We start from the raw sequence: 19,212 nt of genomic DNA, 5'->3' as shown, positions 1-19,212 counted from the left end.
GCAAAGCTAGTACGTATGAAGGTATTTCAGGAAATGTCACTAGCTCTAAAAATCAAAAGAAAAAAACTGAAAAATTGAATTCATATTCTGAAGTTCAATTATACCAATAACTAAACAGTAAAACAGGAAGATTACCATTTAGCCTGAGCATTGTCAGCCCATTGCTAGCATGATTTATTCATGCTCTATCAGTTATGAAACTGTTCATTTTAACCTGCAGCTGAACAAACCTGGGCTGGGTTTTAGGGTTGGGTCTGAGTTAATACATGGGCAAAGTTGATCCAAAACATTTGTAAGATACAGAAGTCAATTTTTTTTAAATTTGTGTTTTGAACAGATAGTAAAAGTAGTTGAGATCAGTGGGAATCCAAGTTCTTAAGAAATGATACTGTGGGTATCTACTGAAACCAGTCAGTTAACACTTGCCCACTATAACCTATATTTCATGATAAAGTGGACTAAAAATGATAGGTTATAGGAAATGGCAGTGGAAGTGTGCATGGGCTAATACTCAGGCTGGACTATACTGTATTTCTGATTTTGTAGACAGATACAGACCTGCTTTTGCCGATTTCTACAAAATCAGGAATGTCACAGTAAGTGTGTAATACCTAAAAGATTTCTTCTCCAAATACCAGAGTCAGAGTGTTTCTGAAATATCATTTTTCAGCATGTTGTGAAAAACACTTCTTTTGGAAGGTGTAATTCTAGGCCAACACTCTCACTATGGGCTAATTTGTGGGTAGAGGTTTTAGTTGCTTGACTATGAGGTTGGAAATAAAGATCTGGACAGCCAACGTGGGCTCTTCATTTTGTACCTGTTTATAACCATTGGCTGGTTTCGTCTTGAGTTTTTCTGGAGTGGAGATGGTGATGCCACTGACTGCAGGCTTGTCGAAGGGCGGGGACTGATTCGACATTGATTTGATGCTATTGACGGATTTCTCTGTGATGGTGACAGGGGCTGCAGAAGGTGTGTGAGCTGGGAGTTTTGTCTTCCTTTGCATGGGTTTGGTGATTAGACGGTTTGCTAAAATCTTTGCCTTTGGCTTGGAAACTCCTGTTTGAACTGTTTCTGTCTCTGCTTTGTCTACTTTATACCTGCTGGCCACAGGTTTCTCCACCGTGCCATAAGCTTTCTTAGATTTCACTGTTGATATCTTTTTCTCTTCAGCTACTTTGACACTGCCTTTAGTGCCAGCATTTGTTTTTTTCACAACTTGTGCCTTTCTGTTACTGCTGTTGGCTTTAGCAAAAGCATTTGCTTTAACAGCTGCCTTTCCATTTGCACTGACTTTACCACTGATATTTATTCTACCATTGCTGTAAGCTTTATTCTTGCCATTGCTAATTCCATTTACTTTAATTTTAGCACCAGGCTTTTTATTTTCAGATGCTGTGCCACTGTTACTTAATTTCTTATTTACTACTACAGTGGGTTTTAGATCAGGGCCTGGTTTAGCTGATACAGTCGACTTAATGCCAGAATGTAAAACTCTGGTCTTGGCAAGCTTAGTCATGGTAGATTTGGTTGAGTGTAGGCCTACTTTATTTTGCTTGGCTGGAGCAGGTATAGCTTTAGCTGATTTAGCTGCGCTAGCTGTTGCTTTATAAGATTTGGCTGTCTTAGTGGGAGATATGGGTTTGGTTGTCTTGCTGCCCTACAGTTTTTGTTTTGTTTTGTTTTTAGTGCAGTATTTGTATTTTGGTTTTTGATGATTAATGTAATGGGAAAGTAAAAGATAAAAACAGAGAAAAGGGGGATTGAAAGTAGTGGGGAAGGGTAGGAGGAGAGAAAAAAAAGAAGGGTTGGTGTTTGATGGCATAATGACATTAAGATCGCTGGCATATTGACTGTCTCACTGAGTCTGCTGCTGAAAAGAATTAAACACAATATTCTATATTTATGCAAAAAGAAATACTTTTATGCAAGTACATATTGAATATTCTTTTGTTGATTCAAAATAATTCATTAAAAAAGACATGTGAAGGATAAGAAGTGTTGCTAGGCTAGCAGTGCAGTTTAACACTGTATTCCTCAATAGTGCTATTCATGGTGTTAAAAAGCAGAAAGGCTGTGCTTTAAAGGGACACTGAGAACAAGGTTCTGAGAAAAACTGATGCTTGACTGGCACACTGTGCAGAGAGAGACCACGGCACACTGAGCACGAGCAGAGAGATGGCAGCAACAAGCAACACAGATTCAGAGATTCTGAGATTTCCTTGACCATTCTAAGTGTCACTACTACCACTGTTGCAGTACGGACATGAACATGAGATGCCAAATTACACTACAGAGGCCGTATCAATAGCTGAGACTATCCAAAAGCAAGTGTTGCTTCACAGACAAACAGTAGCAAGGTCAGGACACTGAAACATGACCTGAAATGACCAGAACAACCCCAACAAGCTGCATAAAATCACTCACTCACTCTGAAATATTTAATAAACTTTCCAGTCAACACAGTGTGTCGCGTCTAATAATAATAATAAATGCAGAAATACCAGAGAAAAAGAACATAAGATGGCCCAAGAAAAAACATAATGACCTTCATTGCACCAACAGCCATGTGAACATTAACTGAAGCTCTTGATTTTATACACTGTGCTGCTGCCGCGTGATTGGCTGATTAGATAACTACATGAATGTGCAGGTGTATAGGTGTTCCTATTAAAGTGGCCAGAGAGTATGCATTATAATGGATTTTCTTAATTTGAAAATCTAACTGTACATTTTTATGTGCACACTTGCAAATTACTTTTGGGCATACAAGATACAGTATACATTTTTTACACAATCCACATATCCACAAATCCACATATTTTACACAAACAAAGCATATAGAATACGCAGCACGTAAAGGACATAGGACACATTACAAGATGATTTAGAGAGAAACTAGGACCAGCAAAGAAAGCATATGTAACATCTAAAAGGTTTATCAAACTTTCACTTTACAGTATTGCTGTATAGTTGCCATATACTGCATGTCTGTCATTTGGTATGACCTCAAGAAAACAGTGTAAAATAAATTCTATCTGTAAATCTATAATTTTATTAGAAATCTTATAATGTTATTTATTTATAATGGACTTTGGTGAGATGAAGTTTTGATTTGGTCCTCAATTTTGAGTGAACGCGAAAATATCATGTGGTGCGACCAGTGTCTGTATCCTCGATTGGCTCTTTCTGTGCTTTTATAGTCAGTACATGATTTATGTGCATACAGTCCTTTTTAACATTTTAATTCAGAAATCACAAACATTTTTCTGCATTTTCAATTTGAAGCGGGTTAAAAAAGAAAACTTTTACCAGCATGTGACGTTAACATTGCGTCATATTTCTATTTAGCTGATACTGAGAATTTTTAAACATGTTTAAAATGCCCATATTTTACATTTTCTCCTAACATCCACTTTATAAATGTATTATAAAGAGCAGGAAAAGTGTGACCACTCATTGCTTTTTAAACTGCATCAGTGGTCTCAGGTCTGATTAGCTGGTGGGTTTTACTGATCATGTGGAGAATCTGTTCCAGCTCTTCTGGAGACTCACTCGCTTCTGGTTTTGCTGCTAATCTCTGACAGACTTTATTATGTTTTTGTCTGAAAAGCGGTTTATTATGTAATACTGTATGATGCTGATATACAAACGTTTTTCTGTAACATGTCATTTTTGTTGGAATTAATGTTTACATAACTTTTTTATTGACTTAATGCAGAAGTCATAAAATCCGTATGTTCACTGGCCTCTGTTCTGATTGGCTGTCCTGTACCGCACTTCATTAAAGTCAGAGCCAGAACTGTGAATAATTAAACGGCTATTTTTGCACCTTCGTTATCATATGTGGACTGTATGGATTAGAATGAAAGAAATGAAAGAAAGTTTGACAATGTTTACAGGAAAATGTTTGAAAATGTTTGCTTTTCCGTGACATGAGCACTTTATCCCGCTTCTGTTCTGATCTATCATCTATCATCTATTTATAAATGAATTTATGTAACGGCATGTCGCGCTATTGTGTTTGCCGCTATTGTTGTATTGCGTTTGTTTGAAAAATGATATACGTGATCTTTAAGTGACCTGCCAGAGACAGACAGGGAGAAACAGAGAGAGAGAAATAAAGGAGTGATCGAGTGTTTGTCAGACCTGCTTTATTCTGCTGTATGGGATTTTATTGTATATTGATTTTTTTAACCATGCGTGTTCTCATTGTTTTGTGTGACTTGACATGACAGAAATTCATGAACAATGGTTTGGCCTATGTTCAAGTCTTGACGATTGAAGTAAGCACTCCTTAATAATTATCCAAAACATGCTGACATGTCTGCAAAGGTTTGGGCATGGTCCCCAGTAGGGGCGGAGTTAAATTTAATTTGAATTTAAATTTAATTATAGCCTTTTCTCAGTATCCTTAAGTCCAATCAGATTGAAATTTGGGAGACTGTATTTTTGTGTTCAGCTGTAATTGTATTCCTAATAATGGCTGGCTCATCAAAACCACCAGTGGCCACCAACAGCCAATCAGCTTTCAGCAGGCATTACAAAGGATCAGCACTGAGCTTCCATCACGAAACGTGAAAATTATGTTCATATATCAGGCCTCTATTCGCAAATGTGCTTGGACCCCGCACATCACCACTTGCAGCTAAATTTCTTTTTCTTCTTTTCTTCCAATAAAAAGAATTGTGCAGAGCAAACCATAAGTCGTAGAGACACTTGGTCAATAGCTAACACTCCCTCACGCTACTCAGGCAAGCCAGGTCCTAATTGTCCTGATGGTGGTGCTACAGTGCAGTGTTTTACATTTTGGACCATATCTCCTGAACTATTTAGCTTCACTCACTAAGATTTCTAAGATTTTGCAACTAGCCCTAGGATTGTTTTTCCTATCTTCATAAAAGTGGTGGTCAGCAGGAGTCTGAACCTCAGCAGAGTCTGAACCTCAACCATTATTAGAAACATGTTGACATTTGTAAAAAAAAATATATATATATATATATATATATATATATATATATATATATATATATATATATATATATATATATATATATATATATATATGACCATGATATGCCAATCACTTGTAGCAAGGTGGAGTCTAATTAACTCAAACAGGTGTATCTCATCATTTGTTGCATGAATTCAAACAAAACTTGAAAGCCACGTTCAGGACAAGATTCTGAGTTGAGACAAGATTCTGCAGTTTAGGTCATGGTCTTCCATATGGAGTTGAGATAAGTTCAGATAACTGTATCTCAGAAATAGTCCGAATAAGCTGAAATTTGGTGTATTGCATCTAGCCGTTAATCTATAAGGGGATTTTTTTATGATGACCTGGTTCCTTAAAAACATGGCCGCCATCGGCCAATCAGGTTTCACCAAGCATTTTACAAGGTTAGCATTTAGCTACTAACATTTATTATTAGGGGTCCAGGCTCTGTGTGCTGGAAGTCTATCATTTTCAATCAAGGTTTTTCTAATTTTTTTTTTCCTAAAGCAAATCTTGCAGAACAAACTGAAATTTGCTTCAGTGTTCTGTGCAGCTTGGCGTGAACTAGCCCCTCAGCAGATCGCAGTTTTCCTTTTTTTTTTTCTTTTTGCTTGATTAGACAGATCAAGGCCATCTGTATACAATCATACGTCATGTCTGCATCATGTGGTGCAGGTTCCTCCTCATCTAGCACTGTACACAGAGTTGTGTTACGTGCTTGTCGTGAGGTGTTAATACAGAAATCTCACCCATCGTTAATCAGACAGAGCTGAGGACTGAGGCTGGTCCTGTCACTCGCTGCGACTGACAACCTTCAGCTTTCTGCAGCTGCACTTCTACTTCTTCATGCTATTTTAACATTTTCTAAATTTATAAAATTTCTAAATTTTCATGATATTTATAAGCTGCCAGGTAAGGAGGGTAGAAGCCATATTGTTACATTAAGACAATTTGTTGTGATTAATAAGATAATTATAACTATATTCATGCAGAAATATACTGACATTATATTAGAATCCTATGAGATGTTTATTTGAGGAATTGCCATCAGTATCACTGTACTCATATTTCTTTTTACTTTATGTAGAAAAAAAATATGATCTGAATATTCCTTAAGCATTTTCTGTGGCTGATTATTATTTTGGCCTTAAAGGCGAATGCTTGTGTTTGAAGGCTGTGGTCTAGATGCTACTGAAAAACCCGTCTCTGACGCTTCTACTAAAGAAAATGTGGCAATCACAGAAGCATGACCTACACGCATGTCATTTTTAATAATCTGAATGGACAGCGCAGAAAAGCAGTCTATGTACCTGTGTGACAAAATGGGAAAACTCTTCACATGGACAAATTCTGCCATTTTCTACAGGTTTTCCTGAACTGAAATATATTTCACGTTTGCATGTGTCTCACTGACGAGAAAACTGCATGTAACGATTCCATTCCTATTCCACTGAAAGCCTATTCCACTCGTCTACCTCTACATTTATAAACCAATCTACTGATGGAAAAAACAGCAGGAGTTTACGACAGGAAGTGAGTTCTCACTTTGATTACCAGCATCATCCACATCAGTGAGTGTCTCATCACCTGAGTAAAAGTTACTCGTGGCACTTGAGGAACCGGAATCTGATCTCTTCACTCGTCTGATCTCTGACCACTCTTCAATCAGTGCGGAAATTAATGCTTGATTAATTCAGTGAGTTCTGTTCTGTTGGCTAAATTTCTTTTTATTAAGTCATTTAAACATTTTTTCTCTGTTTTGATGATAGTGTAATGGAACAGGTTTCATTTGTGAACAGTTTGATAGTTGGTGTCTGATCACAACCTGAATTGATTATTGTTCACTATGGCATGTAAATACCCAAAACATTTGATCAAAGCATGACATTTATTGCATGAGAAAAGCAAGGTTTTAAACATCTTCGAGTAGACTGACTACATTTACTGCTACAACTGCGTTCGAATCCTGATAAGCCACAGGCATCCGTGGCCAAAAGGGAGGAAAAATGGCTGTGTTCTCAGGATGGGAGGGGCCTACTCTCTCTCTCTCCTGTCAATCACAGTGACACTCAATTTTGGCCAAACCCAACTTTCAAATAATTGTTGGTGTTTTTTCCCAAACAGTAACATGTGACAGATTTTCCCAGACTGACACACAATTTATAAAACTCTAACTTGGAGCTGGAGTTGCTTCTGTAATCCAGCAGCATAAATCACCGTATTCTCCCTGTTGGGTTTCATTTCAGCCCTACCACTCTCTACAGTCTTCTCCCTAATGTTAAGGAAAGATTCTGACCTAATCCTTTAAACTAAATGAAATGACCTTCAAAATCTTTTAGCGGAACAACAGACATCTGAAATACCGACAAATTTGTCATCATGAAGGTTTTATGTGTTCAGATGCTAGAAATTGTAGAAAATGCCACAATATCAGATGGAAAATCTCTGAGATGTACACGATTTGAGGTCGTGGTTCATCTAATACCTCTCTCAGGAATGTGTGTAGAAACTTTACAACGAATGGGAAATGTGTGTAACTGTGTGTAAAACTGTATTTACTGCAAACTACAAACTACACATTTATACACAGTCTACTTCAGCATGTTCTAGCACCGCTCTATATATTCTGCAGAGTGTTAACTAGTTTACAATCCACATTAGTTTTGTTCATAGTCCTAATATTACAGTGAATATATGAACGAACTTTCACCCCTAAAAGAACTACAATTAAATAAATAAAACTAAATATCATCAAGTCTTACAATACCACAGAAGCAGGAGGTAAACACAGCGAAAACTCATAACAGTACATCTTCAATAAAATCATTTTAACCGCGTGTCTAATGCTCCTCGTGACCGTCGCAGGAGAGCAAAGCAAACAAACAGGGGTTTAAATCACTGTCTACTTTTAATTACCATTAACATTATTTTTAATGTGTTAGATTTGATACTTCTTTTTAGGCATATTTAATCTTTTTTTTTTCTAGTCAAAATTTTCAGCCTTTTTTCTCTTTCGGGGCAAAAACCAAAAGTTTTCTTTAGGGAAAAAAAGAAGATTGCTCTCTTGCTGTATTTTTTGCATTCTGTTATTAAAATGCGAAGCTCCTATGTAAACCGTGTAAAAGTTGCCGGGTCTGAAACAGTCTTTAAATATTTATTTAGCGTTATTTTCCGTCTCACCCCACCTGTAATTCCTGCATTACACATGTAAGCTCTTAAAAATCCATAGCTCGGTTTGTAGCATTTTTTCTCTCGTTCCAAATTTCTGTGAATATTTCTAACTATGAAATGTACAACAAATCATTAGAGATAAAATAAAACATTTGCTATTCATATGGAAAGAACAGTTTGTCTGATTCCTAATCATTCTACACAAACGTCTCAGTAAACATAAGATCATGCCGTGATTGTCATGCAAAGTGTGCAATAAAGATGACTGTAGCTGTAACCAGAGATGTACTCAGACTTGAACAATGTATGTATTATTAAAAAAAACAAAAAAAAAAACGGTATGCTCCTAATCATACCCAGTGCTGTTTTACATTAAATTAAGCTTTCATTTCTGAATCCACTCACAGGTCTGTGTAGCACAACAATTCCAAGCACTGTGTTTGTGTGAATGATACTCACAAAAGTGTTGGGGTCCTGGGCCTGAATCCTGGGCAGAGGAGAATCACAGCTGGGACTGTAATGCTCACAGAAGTCGTAGGCTGCCTGAGGGTTGGAGGCAATCAGCAGCTGCTGGATGTCACCCTGTAGAGAAGCATAACCCGATGAAAGATGAAGAATCGATCATCAAAAGTCATCAAGCACCATCAGGACACTAGACTAGACACCTGACAGTATCGGTGTGGGAATACATTAATTACCAGTCCTGCGTACTGTCCGTAGCTCTAGCTCCACATCACGGACCTCCAGCAAGCGCGGCTCTCTCAAGCAGTGCTGGTTATTATGGTGTTCCCTTTAAACTGCTCTGACTATTTCACAACTTCTTTTCCTGACCACTCTTCATTCTCTTCTTCATTTGGCCCTGCTCAGGTTAGACTTAAACTTTACTGTCACCTCACAGCAGGGCCGTTTCTTCTTTAAGTGGAGTCAACGCTCACGGACCACGAGGAAGGGCCCCAGGATTTTTAAATAGATGCGTAAAACAGCACACATTACTCATGTTTTTTATACTTGACCTGATCTGTACTGCACGTGTGTCACTTCATGACGTTACAGCACATTTTGTGAGATTTCAAAATAACTCCTACGCTGTGTGTAAAAGGCCATAAACTCTGTTAGGAACAGCACTTTCTCTTTTAGTAACTGGAATATTTTATTGATTTTTAATAAATATGAAACAATTGATATGTCTCTTAGTTGATCATTTTGATATGTTTTAATCAAAATGACCAATTAATATGGAGTCACTCTGAAGTCAATATTGGAAATAATATTCCATATTAAGAGCTAGATGAAAATCTTCTTAATCCATTCATCTTAAATATATTTTTCAAGGAAGGCAAATGGAGAAAGTTTAGACAAGCATACTCGACACTATTCATAATAACATAGCTTTTAACATCATGCCTTTTATGTTTGGATTATAGTTCGTATTGAAGGTTTTGCATTTGTATGTTATAACCGTAAGCATTCAGTTTTCCTAATATGTGATGTTTTTGCACTTGAGCGGCAGATCAAATCCAATCGAACGTCAGAAGATCACGAAGAAGCGCCGATCATCAGTCTTCACATCTGTCTGGAGGTGGATCGTATAATTCATTTAATTAAATGAAAATTAATTGGATTTAGTCAATGTGTCCACTTTCTTGCTTCCGCTTGATGTAACTGAGATGGAAACCATTAGCGGCTAACTAGCTAGCTAGAGTCTAGAGTAAGAATAACACAGGCTAACAAAAGCTAACATAGGTTACACTGCTAGCTTATTCACATTAGCGATGATAAGAGTAGCCTGTTGACTTTAAAGATAATCAGCGCTCAGGTGGTCGAATCAGCTGCAGCTCCTTCCCTGAGTTCAAACCTTTCAGCATGTGAAGTAGCTTAATGCTCTAGTGGTCATTTTTCACGCGCTATAAGGAAATATTTGGGGCGTCGTCAGCATTAAAACCAGCTGAACGTCATGTAGGTACATTTTAATCGAAATTTAACTTTAATTGTTAAAGTTGTGTATATAGTTTTTGTTCAGTTGTTTTTCTTTAATCCCAGATAACGCAGTATTAGCTCTGTTCATTCTAGCGTATGAAATAAGGTGATTGGTTTGTCTGCGGGCCGTTTAAAATCACAGATCTGGAACAACAAGGTAACATTGTGCATAATGGAGAAAGTGTAAACAATAAATATGCTATGTTATTCATACAGGTATATAAAACCTTTATTTAAAAAAAACTATGCGAAGTCTCCTCTCACACGTGCGCTTCCTACCAGTTAGTCGATGAAGCTATACTATATGAACATAGGCTACACTTTATTGTATCTTTGTATACTGGCAATATCTTTAATAATATGAGACAACTTTTTCATCTTGGGAAAATAACTATTTAAGGAAATAACATATATAAATACTGTTTCATTTAAAAATTACTGTATGTTTTGAATATTACAACATATTATGCAATGATGGTCTTGATTGTGGGCTTTTGAAGGGCAGATGTTAAGTTTGTCAGTGTATATTTAACCGCCAGACAGCACCGTTAAAGGAAACCTGATGATACTGTTGCTGTTTGACAGGACGCTGTATTACGGCTGGTCAGCTTATGAAATGGTCAGAAAGCATGCAAATAAATCTTGAAGCTCCTGCATGTAGGATGTTTTACTCCTTTAATTGTGACAGTGTGTGTGTGTGTGTGTGTGTGTGTGTGTCTGTGCTCGTGCTAAGCAGTAACTAAGTTATCATGTTTTATATTTTGCAAATATAATATGCAAATATTTGCAAATATAAACTTTTATACAATTTACAAACCTTACTGTTTTTCTGCAATTATTCAAAGTTTTTTTTTTTTTTAAAAAAAGCACCTTTGTAACTAGTCCTAAGGTTTTCATTGGATTTCATTGGAAATTAATCATGAAACAATGTGTTGAAGCTGAAATTAAATAATTCACAAAAAAGATCTGGAGTTTTTAACACATTTTGGCTTCAACACAATAATCAGTCGTGTCAGCAAAAGTCTGGACAGATCACTACTTCATAATTAGTGGAGCTTCCATTTTTTAACCACCAGCCTTTTTTACTGGCTCACAAGACTGAAGTTGCAAAATTCACAAGTCAAAGTTTATCCAGAAAAAATGAGGCAAAGTGAAAGTAACTGCTACCAAAAACAAATGCACCTTTCGCATCCTTTCACCTTCAGTGTTTTGGCTTTGTTATCTGGGGTTGGGTATCTTTTTAATTTGGTCTGAATGCCGTTAGAGCTCAAAAAGAAGTGTCGTTTTCTTGTGGCTCTGTTATCGCTGGAGAAAAAGAGGTCAAAACCTGTAAAGTCTGTGGCTAAACCACAGATAGATCTGAATTAGAAAATGCCATCTGACTGCTAAATATAATTATTTCAAATTTCCACTTCAACTTGCAAATCACATGACAGGTTTATCGTAGGAGCTAGTTATAAATTAAACTTCATATTTCCAAAATGTCCTGCGGCAGACTAGCGTCCCATCCAGGGTGTGTTCCCGCCTCATTCCCAGTGTTCCCAGTACAGGCTCTGCATCCACTGTGACTCTGAGCAGGACACAGTGGTTACTGAAGATGAATTAATGAAGTTATTAATGAGTGGTGCCAGGTTTATGGTCTATAGTGCCGGTGTGGATTCTTTTTTCCATGGTTTGTGGACATTTTACGTATATGGATTTAATTAAATCTATATATTAAAACCATGTAGTAACAGCCATGTGATGCAGTCCCCCTTCATACATGAACCCATACTCATTCACAGTCTATTTGTGGTCTATTCTTCCTTTTATTATTTTTATCCATGACAGTACAGGTCAGTATATGTAACTGCAACCCGAGCTTGTGTTGTGACACCTCCACACCTCCAGCAGAGGGCTATCTCCCCGACTACTGCACACACACTTCCCCTTCTCCAGTCATTTCCTGTCTTTCCACTATAAAAGGACTCATTCATGCATTATATTACAAGGTCTTGCTGATATCTTTATCTAGTAACTTCTGAGCCATTGATTCCTGTTATTTCCTGTAAACTTCCCATTAATAAGAAATGGTCACACAAGCTTGTCTCTTTCATCTCATTTCTCATTTCTGACGGCACTAGATGCAAGCGATCGCAATGCAAGCCACAGCACAGGGTTTAAACGTCACTGTGAAATGGCGTGATAGTGAAACATAGAACTCTCAAAAAGCAAAGGGAAAATGCAAAGAGAAGAATTTGTTAATAAGTTATTTATAAATGAAGACATGGCTTCAGAGCTGTTATCACCAGTTCAGCTAAAGTTCATCTAAAGAAAACTGGCACCAAGGGAAAAGTTCTGCTAGCAGAAGTGAATTTCTTTCTCGAATTCTCACATCATTTCCATTCAAAGTGTTGCACCTGTTTCATGAAAAAATACAGCAAGACCACTTCATTGACAGATTTCCCACTTTGAACAATCTGCTCAAATTTAAATTTCAATCAATTTAAAGAAGTGTTCACTGTGTAGGCCTTTATTTAGCCCTTTTCCACCATGATATGGATGCTTCTGGAGCCAGCGCCTAATTTAGTACCATTCTATAAAATTTAATAGCATATATACTGTCCCTATACTTAAATGGTCAATAAATCATTTTACTGGCGATTGCAACAAGCTACATAACTAATGCTAACAAACTGCTAGTTACGTATGTACCTGTGGGTCTACAAACACCAGATAACCACCAGGAGTGGCATTTCATCACCTGGACATCCTCTAATGCATATCCTGTACGCATCATCCTGAAACAGATGAATAACTGCTCTGATGAATGAATAGCTGCCATGCAGTTCAAATAGTGCCATCAGGCACGTACTGGACACAGTAGAGAATGTTCTATAAATTGACTTTTTTAAAATACTCTGAAGTTAGTTGCCTGGTTCACAAATTTCAGATACATAAGTTTAGGCTGGAAACCTGGGTTTGGCCACAAGGTCATTCCAGAACCATGCAGTCGCCAGTGCATGCAGGGAAAGCCCATCACCAAGGCATGCGGTTCTCCCACCGTTCTGCTGAGGAGATCACTAGCTGTTTACACTGATGCCCGTTTCAGACTAGCATCCTGTATGGGTCCATATGGAGAGGCTTTAAGGGACACCAACACAAGGGGATCCCATGCCCCCAACTCCTGGGGATGTGTGGTGGATGGAGTTGCCTAACTTCTTCCAGAAATGTAGCTATGAGCATCCAGTAGCCCATTGTGCTGTGGTCAGGCAAAATGGCTTCCACATGCAAAATCAGCATAAATAGAGACTTGCCACCAATCAGTAGCCCCTGAAAAAGGGCTATCACTTTAGTTTTGGGGCTGCACGCCGGGTCCAAACAGGCTGCACACCATTTTTGAACAACTTCCCAGATCCACTGCACCACCTCTGAATGCAACTGTCACTTCCCGGGCTGTTGGTTGAGACTGCTCATGGAGCTACCATGTAAGACAGAGCATTCTCTTAACCTCAGCTCTAGAGAGAGGCCAGAGGGTAAGGCATTCAAATGGTAAGGCATTCAAATGCCTGCCCTTGAATATCAACTCTGAAAATAATCAGATCAGTCATCAGAATCCACTCATCTGATTCAGCTGCGATGTAGCGCATTTCATCTGCAGTCTTCATGGACAGGCTCTATGGGATTCTCTATTGGTGTGGGGTCTTTTGGCAGTTGACCCATGGGATAAGTTGGGGAAGTTCCACCATCTTGTGGAAATTATGCAGTCGAAATTCCCCCATTTGGGGAATTCTTAAGGGTCAGCAGGTCCTCGCCTTCTTGATTATGGTATTGCCTTGCCAGGTTATGTGTGCTCTTCTCTCCAGAGCTTCTTCGGCCACAGGCCTGAAAAGCGACCCTGGTATTTAAAATAGGTTTCACAGGGTTGATTGAACATCAGTAGTTCAGATTGTACCAACCACCCACGTCTATCGCCAGCTTTAGAGAACAGGTTATACCTGCAGCACTGACCAGTGTCACAAGCTGTTTCACACAGCTCCAAGATACACAAAAGGTCCAACATGGTATGAGGTGAGTAGAGTAAAGTGATGGTGTGTTGGGTACTTTCAGTAAGTAAGTGTTAAAAAACTGCCCCTGGGGGTTAGGAGGGATATAATAGAACTTCATCTGAGCAGCTACACCATAAGATATCATAAATTAAAAATTAAATTTATTTCAGAAACAAAATGAGGAAGCAGACTTGAAACTAACCGTACTCGGACCACCTCTGAAGTTCGGTTCGCTTTTTGAGTTCATTTGGAGGATTCACATATGGCCCAGATTGGGGGGGCACTAAGTCCACTTAAATTGGTTAAAAAGTCTTTAAACACCCCTGAAGTGGGGGCTGATTCACTCACATGCCAAATCAGTGTGTTATAATACAAGAAAAACCACATGAGAGATGGCTGAGAGATCTGAGGACTCATCACTGACAGCTTTCTCAGGAACACGCAAACTGTATTTCTTCTGACTCCTTTTTAAAATATATAAATAATAAAAGATGTGTTGGATGAACTGATTTTTAACTGCAATCTGCGGAAATGTTTGGATTTATAAGCAACCAGCCACCAGTGTATACTAAGTTTACTTGGGAGGAAACCAGAGAACCCAGAGGAAACCTACGTGGACACACAGACAGTAACACAAGCTCACAATCAAACCAGCTGTGAGGTGACAATACCCACTGCATTTACACTCAGAGTGGCTATAAACAAAAATCAAAAACAAAAATCAACTCAACATGACTAGAGTCTCTAAGGAATGTGTGTATTTCGATGCTTGTTGAAAACCTGGTTAAAATTTTATGTTCTTTATGCGTCTCGAGAGTCTCAGGCCATTTATCCAACTGCTTCACAAGTGCAGAATGTAAAATTTGCAGAGAGAGATGCTGATTTATGGAGTCTATGGTGTTGCAAATCAACAGGTAGAGGTTTAAATGCTCCCAAAATTCATTGTACAATTAATTACAACTGACCTGGAAAACCTCGTGATCCAACAGACGACTACCAAAAACAGTGATGCCCTTGTTGTCCACCACTGGTTTGTTGCTTCTGGGAAGAGGGCGCGTCATTTGCTTCTTGCAGTCAAGGAGAAGAGTAACATTTTTCTTCTGCACAGAGATGGCAATGCGGTGCCACCTGCAGGGTTGATGGAGAGAAAGCGGAAAATATTAACATACACTACTGTGCTAAAGTCATAGGCACATGTAAAGAAATGCTCAAGCAAAGACGCCTTAAAAATAATGAAATGAAACATTTCTACATAAATAATGTCAATATTTTGCACGATAACCCTTTGCCTTAAAAAAAATATATACATCAGTAGTCTCAGGTACATGTTGTGCAGTTTTATAAGGACATTGGTTGGTAAGTTATTCTAAATATCTTGGAGAATCTGCTTCAGTTCTTCTGAAAACTTTGAATTTCACACTTGCTTCTGTTTTATCAGGCAAAACCTGACAGCTTTCATTAGGTTTATTATATAATATGATACTTTCTTTGCTGACATTTTTCTGTAACATTTAATGGTATTGTGTGAAACCCTAAAATGTATTTTAATGACCCAATAATGCAGAAGTCATAAAATAAACATCTGTATTCAGACAAAATCTGTATTTTTAGGGTGATTTTACACAGTACTGTAAGTCATCATTAATTTAACACAAACATAAGAATAATCAGGAGAGACATTAAGCACATATTAGAGTTTCAGATGAAAATGTCAGCAAGTCAAAAAAAATTTTTGACAATCACTAATTGATAAAATTCGTTCCTAAAAAATTCATTATCGATTAGTTTAGAGTAAACGATGGAAATGATGGAGCAGGTTACAACAGAAAACACCTCCTCTAACGAGTGTGAACTCTTTACATTACACTACACTGTTCAGTTCACGACATAACGTGTGTTTTCATGAGCTGTAATCATTAGTTTGTGGTCACTGTGAGAAACAGCGGAAGCTCGATGTCCTGCTTGAATCGTGATTATTAACCGCTGTGTGTGATCTTCGCTTTTCTTCCTTATCCGGGTTTCTAGCTGCGTCACACATTTACGTCATGTTTATCCATTTTTCCTGCTCTATCAGTCCATCATCATTCTTCAGCCTCAGTGTCAGTGCTTTAACACCTCAGTGGGTTGAAAATGACTGAACATGGTCTCAAATGAATCACTAGGCTACGAGACGAATGTTTTCTCGTGTCATGAAGTGTGTGTTATGCAGTGATGGGCAGCGAGTAGTGAAGCTATTTGAATCAATTAGCTTGTAAGTAAGTAATTGAGAGATTAGATAAATGCTACACAGGATACACAATAAATATTGTTAATATCCTGTGTGTCAAGTCATCAAGTCTCCATCCTGCTTCTGATTATCAAAATAATCGTTAGTTGCAGCCCTTCAGACAAATATATGTAACTTGTGGTTGTGGTCTGAATGGTTTGGTTACTGACTTGCCATCAGCCAGGTTGACGCCTTTGAATAACGGGTAGTTCTCTGGGGTGGGCAAGCGGCTCTGGTCCTCATACAGGAAGACGGGTGAGCGGCCCAGCTCCAGCCCCAGCTGCTGCACCCCCTGCTCACTGTAGATGGACAACAGGAAGGCTTGAAGCCCAGCCTTGGCCTTCACTGTGGTCATGATGGAGAAGTTCTCTGGGAAACGACCTTGTGAAACAGAAATACCAAATAAATGAATGAAGAAGAAGTGAAGAAGGCATACAGTGTAAACATTTTATATCCACTGTATTCTGAGAGACGGGATAATTTGATAGAATGGTCGATCTTAATGTATTGATTTCCAAAAGACAAAACCCAGTGAAATGCTGGGATTGCTGCAGTGAATAGAGATGGCTGGATACACACCAGCAACTCCAGGATCTGTAGCAGAAATATTAACGAGAGACTTCTCTGGGATAGAACAAGAAATTCTACAACATAAATGTGAAGTAGGCTTGTGTGATATACCGATTTTATCATCTCTACATGATAGCACATTGCCACGATATCCAGTGATGTTATCCCTGAATGTATTATATTCCCAGACCTGCCAACTACAAGGCATTTTGCGTAGAAACCACGGCACACCTTCAGAGGTCTTGTGGAGTCCATGCCTCGACGGGTCACAGCTGTGGCAGTATGATGGCTTGTTCAGTAGAATTCAACTAATCGAGTGTATGTTTTTATATAATTCATTTTTGAATAACCAGACAGTATCCCTAGACCATAACATAAAAATAGTCTGGAAAACACAGTACTCAAGATCATTTTAAAAAACACTAAACTCAACCATTCTATCAAATTATCCCGTCTCTCAGAATACTGATTTTATTGTAGGTACAGTGGATATAAAATGTTTACACACCCCTGTTAAACAATTAAACCAAGATAAATCATGTCAGATCTTTTTCCACCTTTAATATGAAATAGCAACCAACAACATTCAAGTGAAACACAAATAGAAATGTTTTAAAGGGAAAAAGTCTGCACACCCTTTAATAATGGATCATGTGACTTAGAATTAACACATACATTCAAACATTCAATCTCATGCTCAAAGTAATTATCACACAGCCGTCATCAGTGAAGTGATTCTGATTAAGCCCAAATAAAGCCCCGCTGTTTCTGTAGGAGTTTCTCCACATCTTCTTGGTTTCATCTGACTGCTGAAGCTGAAGAGCTTACAAAGCCTGTACAGGATCTCACTGTGGAAAGGAATCCATCAGGAGAGGGGTACAGAAGAATTTCCAAAACATTAGATGTAGCATGGAACACCGTGAAGACCATCACCGAGAACAGGACGTCCCTCTAAAACTGACGGAAGGACAAGAAGAAAACTTATCAGGGCGGCTGCTGAGGGACCTACAGCAACATTAAAGCAGCTGCAGGAACATCTGGCGAGTACTGGTCACTCCGTGCATGTGATTATAATTTCTCACATTCTTCTCAAAGATTTGACGTGATTTATCTTGGATTAATTTTTTTTCATATCACAAAGCCCTACCATTTTAACAGGGGTGTGTAAACTTTTTAACTCCACTGTAGGTTGGTTCTGTCCAGTGCAAATGTTTGCATTCAGCATTGTTTCTCTTGTTCATGATTTATCTTCAAGATTAAATGTGGGTGTATTCCATAGCTTTGCTATGATACCCTCAGTCTCCAGACCTGATATTTCAACTGCGAGGAATCATAAGCTACTCAGACGACTCACAAAAAGATTGGATGCATTTATTGTCATTATCCCTCTTCCACCACGCTTTACTGTTGGCTCTGTGTGGTCCGGTAGGAAGCGTTCTCCTGACATCACCAAACCCAGATTCATCCATCAGACTGCCAGGTAGTGAAGGGTGATTCATCACTCCAGAGAAGACGTTTCCACTGCTCCTGAGTCCTGAGTCGGTGCTTTACACCACTCCAGCTCACGCTCGGCATTGCGTATCGTGATCTTAGGCTTATGCTCGGCTGCTCACAAGCTCCATTTCATGAAGCTCCTGATGCACAGTTCTTGTGCTGATGTTACTTCCAGAGGCAGCTCTGTAGTGAGTGATGTAACAGAGGATAGGCGGTTTTTACACACTTCATGCTTCAGCACTCAGCGGTCCTGCTCTGTGAGTTTGTGTGGTCTACTGCTTCGTGGCTGAGCTGCTTCCATTTCACAATAATAGCACTTACAGTTGACTGGGGCAGAAATGTAGCAGGGCAGAAATTTCACTACCTGACTTGTGGTAAAGGAGGCGTCCTATGGCAGTACGAGCCATTCCACTGCCAGTGCTTATCTGTGGAGACTGCACGGCTGTGTGCTTGATTTTATTCACCTGTTACCAATGGATGTGTCTGAAATACCTGAACTCACTAATTCGGGGGTGCACATACTTTTGACTATATGGTGCGTTTTACATTAGAAATGGTTCTGTACCTCATACATACTATCTGTACAAACTGTCTGCACTTACACACTGCCTTTTTTGTGGAATTGTCTTAGATTTATTTTAGATGATTTATTATAAAACAAGATCCTGGCAGCCACAAAAAGCCCAATCTGGCAACCCTCTTGTTAATG

The 19,212-nt window shown here is 38.6% G+C and overlaps 1 protein-coding gene across 3 annotated transcripts in view; it reads right to left on the bottom strand.

Moving 5' to 3' along the window:
• col11a2 (collagen, type XI, alpha 2) overlaps window positions 1–19,212 on the bottom strand; it is a 73,301-nt gene that overhangs the window by 42,494 nt on the left and 11,595 nt on the right. For 2 of the 3 annotated variants that reach the window (XM_026928366.3, XM_026928367.3), the window contains exons 4-6: window positions 16,610–16,820; window positions 15,139–15,301; window positions 8,628–8,750 (exon numbers count right to left, since the gene is read on the bottom strand). In XM_026928366.3, coding sequence (XP_026784167.1) covers window positions 8,628–8,750; window positions 15,139–15,301; window positions 16,610–16,820 — 497 coding nt within the window. Of the gene's footprint in view, window positions 1–818; window positions 1,662–8,627; window positions 8,751–15,138; window positions 15,302–16,609; window positions 16,821–19,212 lie in introns of all 3 variants that reach the window. The other variant, XM_053231267.1, reaches the window with a different exon arrangement.

Source organism: Pangasianodon hypophthalmus, chromosome 29, assembly GCF_027358585.1.
Source record: "Pangasianodon hypophthalmus isolate fPanHyp1 chromosome 29, fPanHyp1.pri, whole genome shotgun sequence".
Lineage (NCBI taxonomy): Eukaryota > Metazoa > Chordata > Actinopteri > Siluriformes > Pangasiidae > Pangasianodon > Pangasianodon hypophthalmus.
Note: the sequence above shows the minus strand (reverse complement) of the source record. Positions and strands in the feature narration are given on the sequence as shown.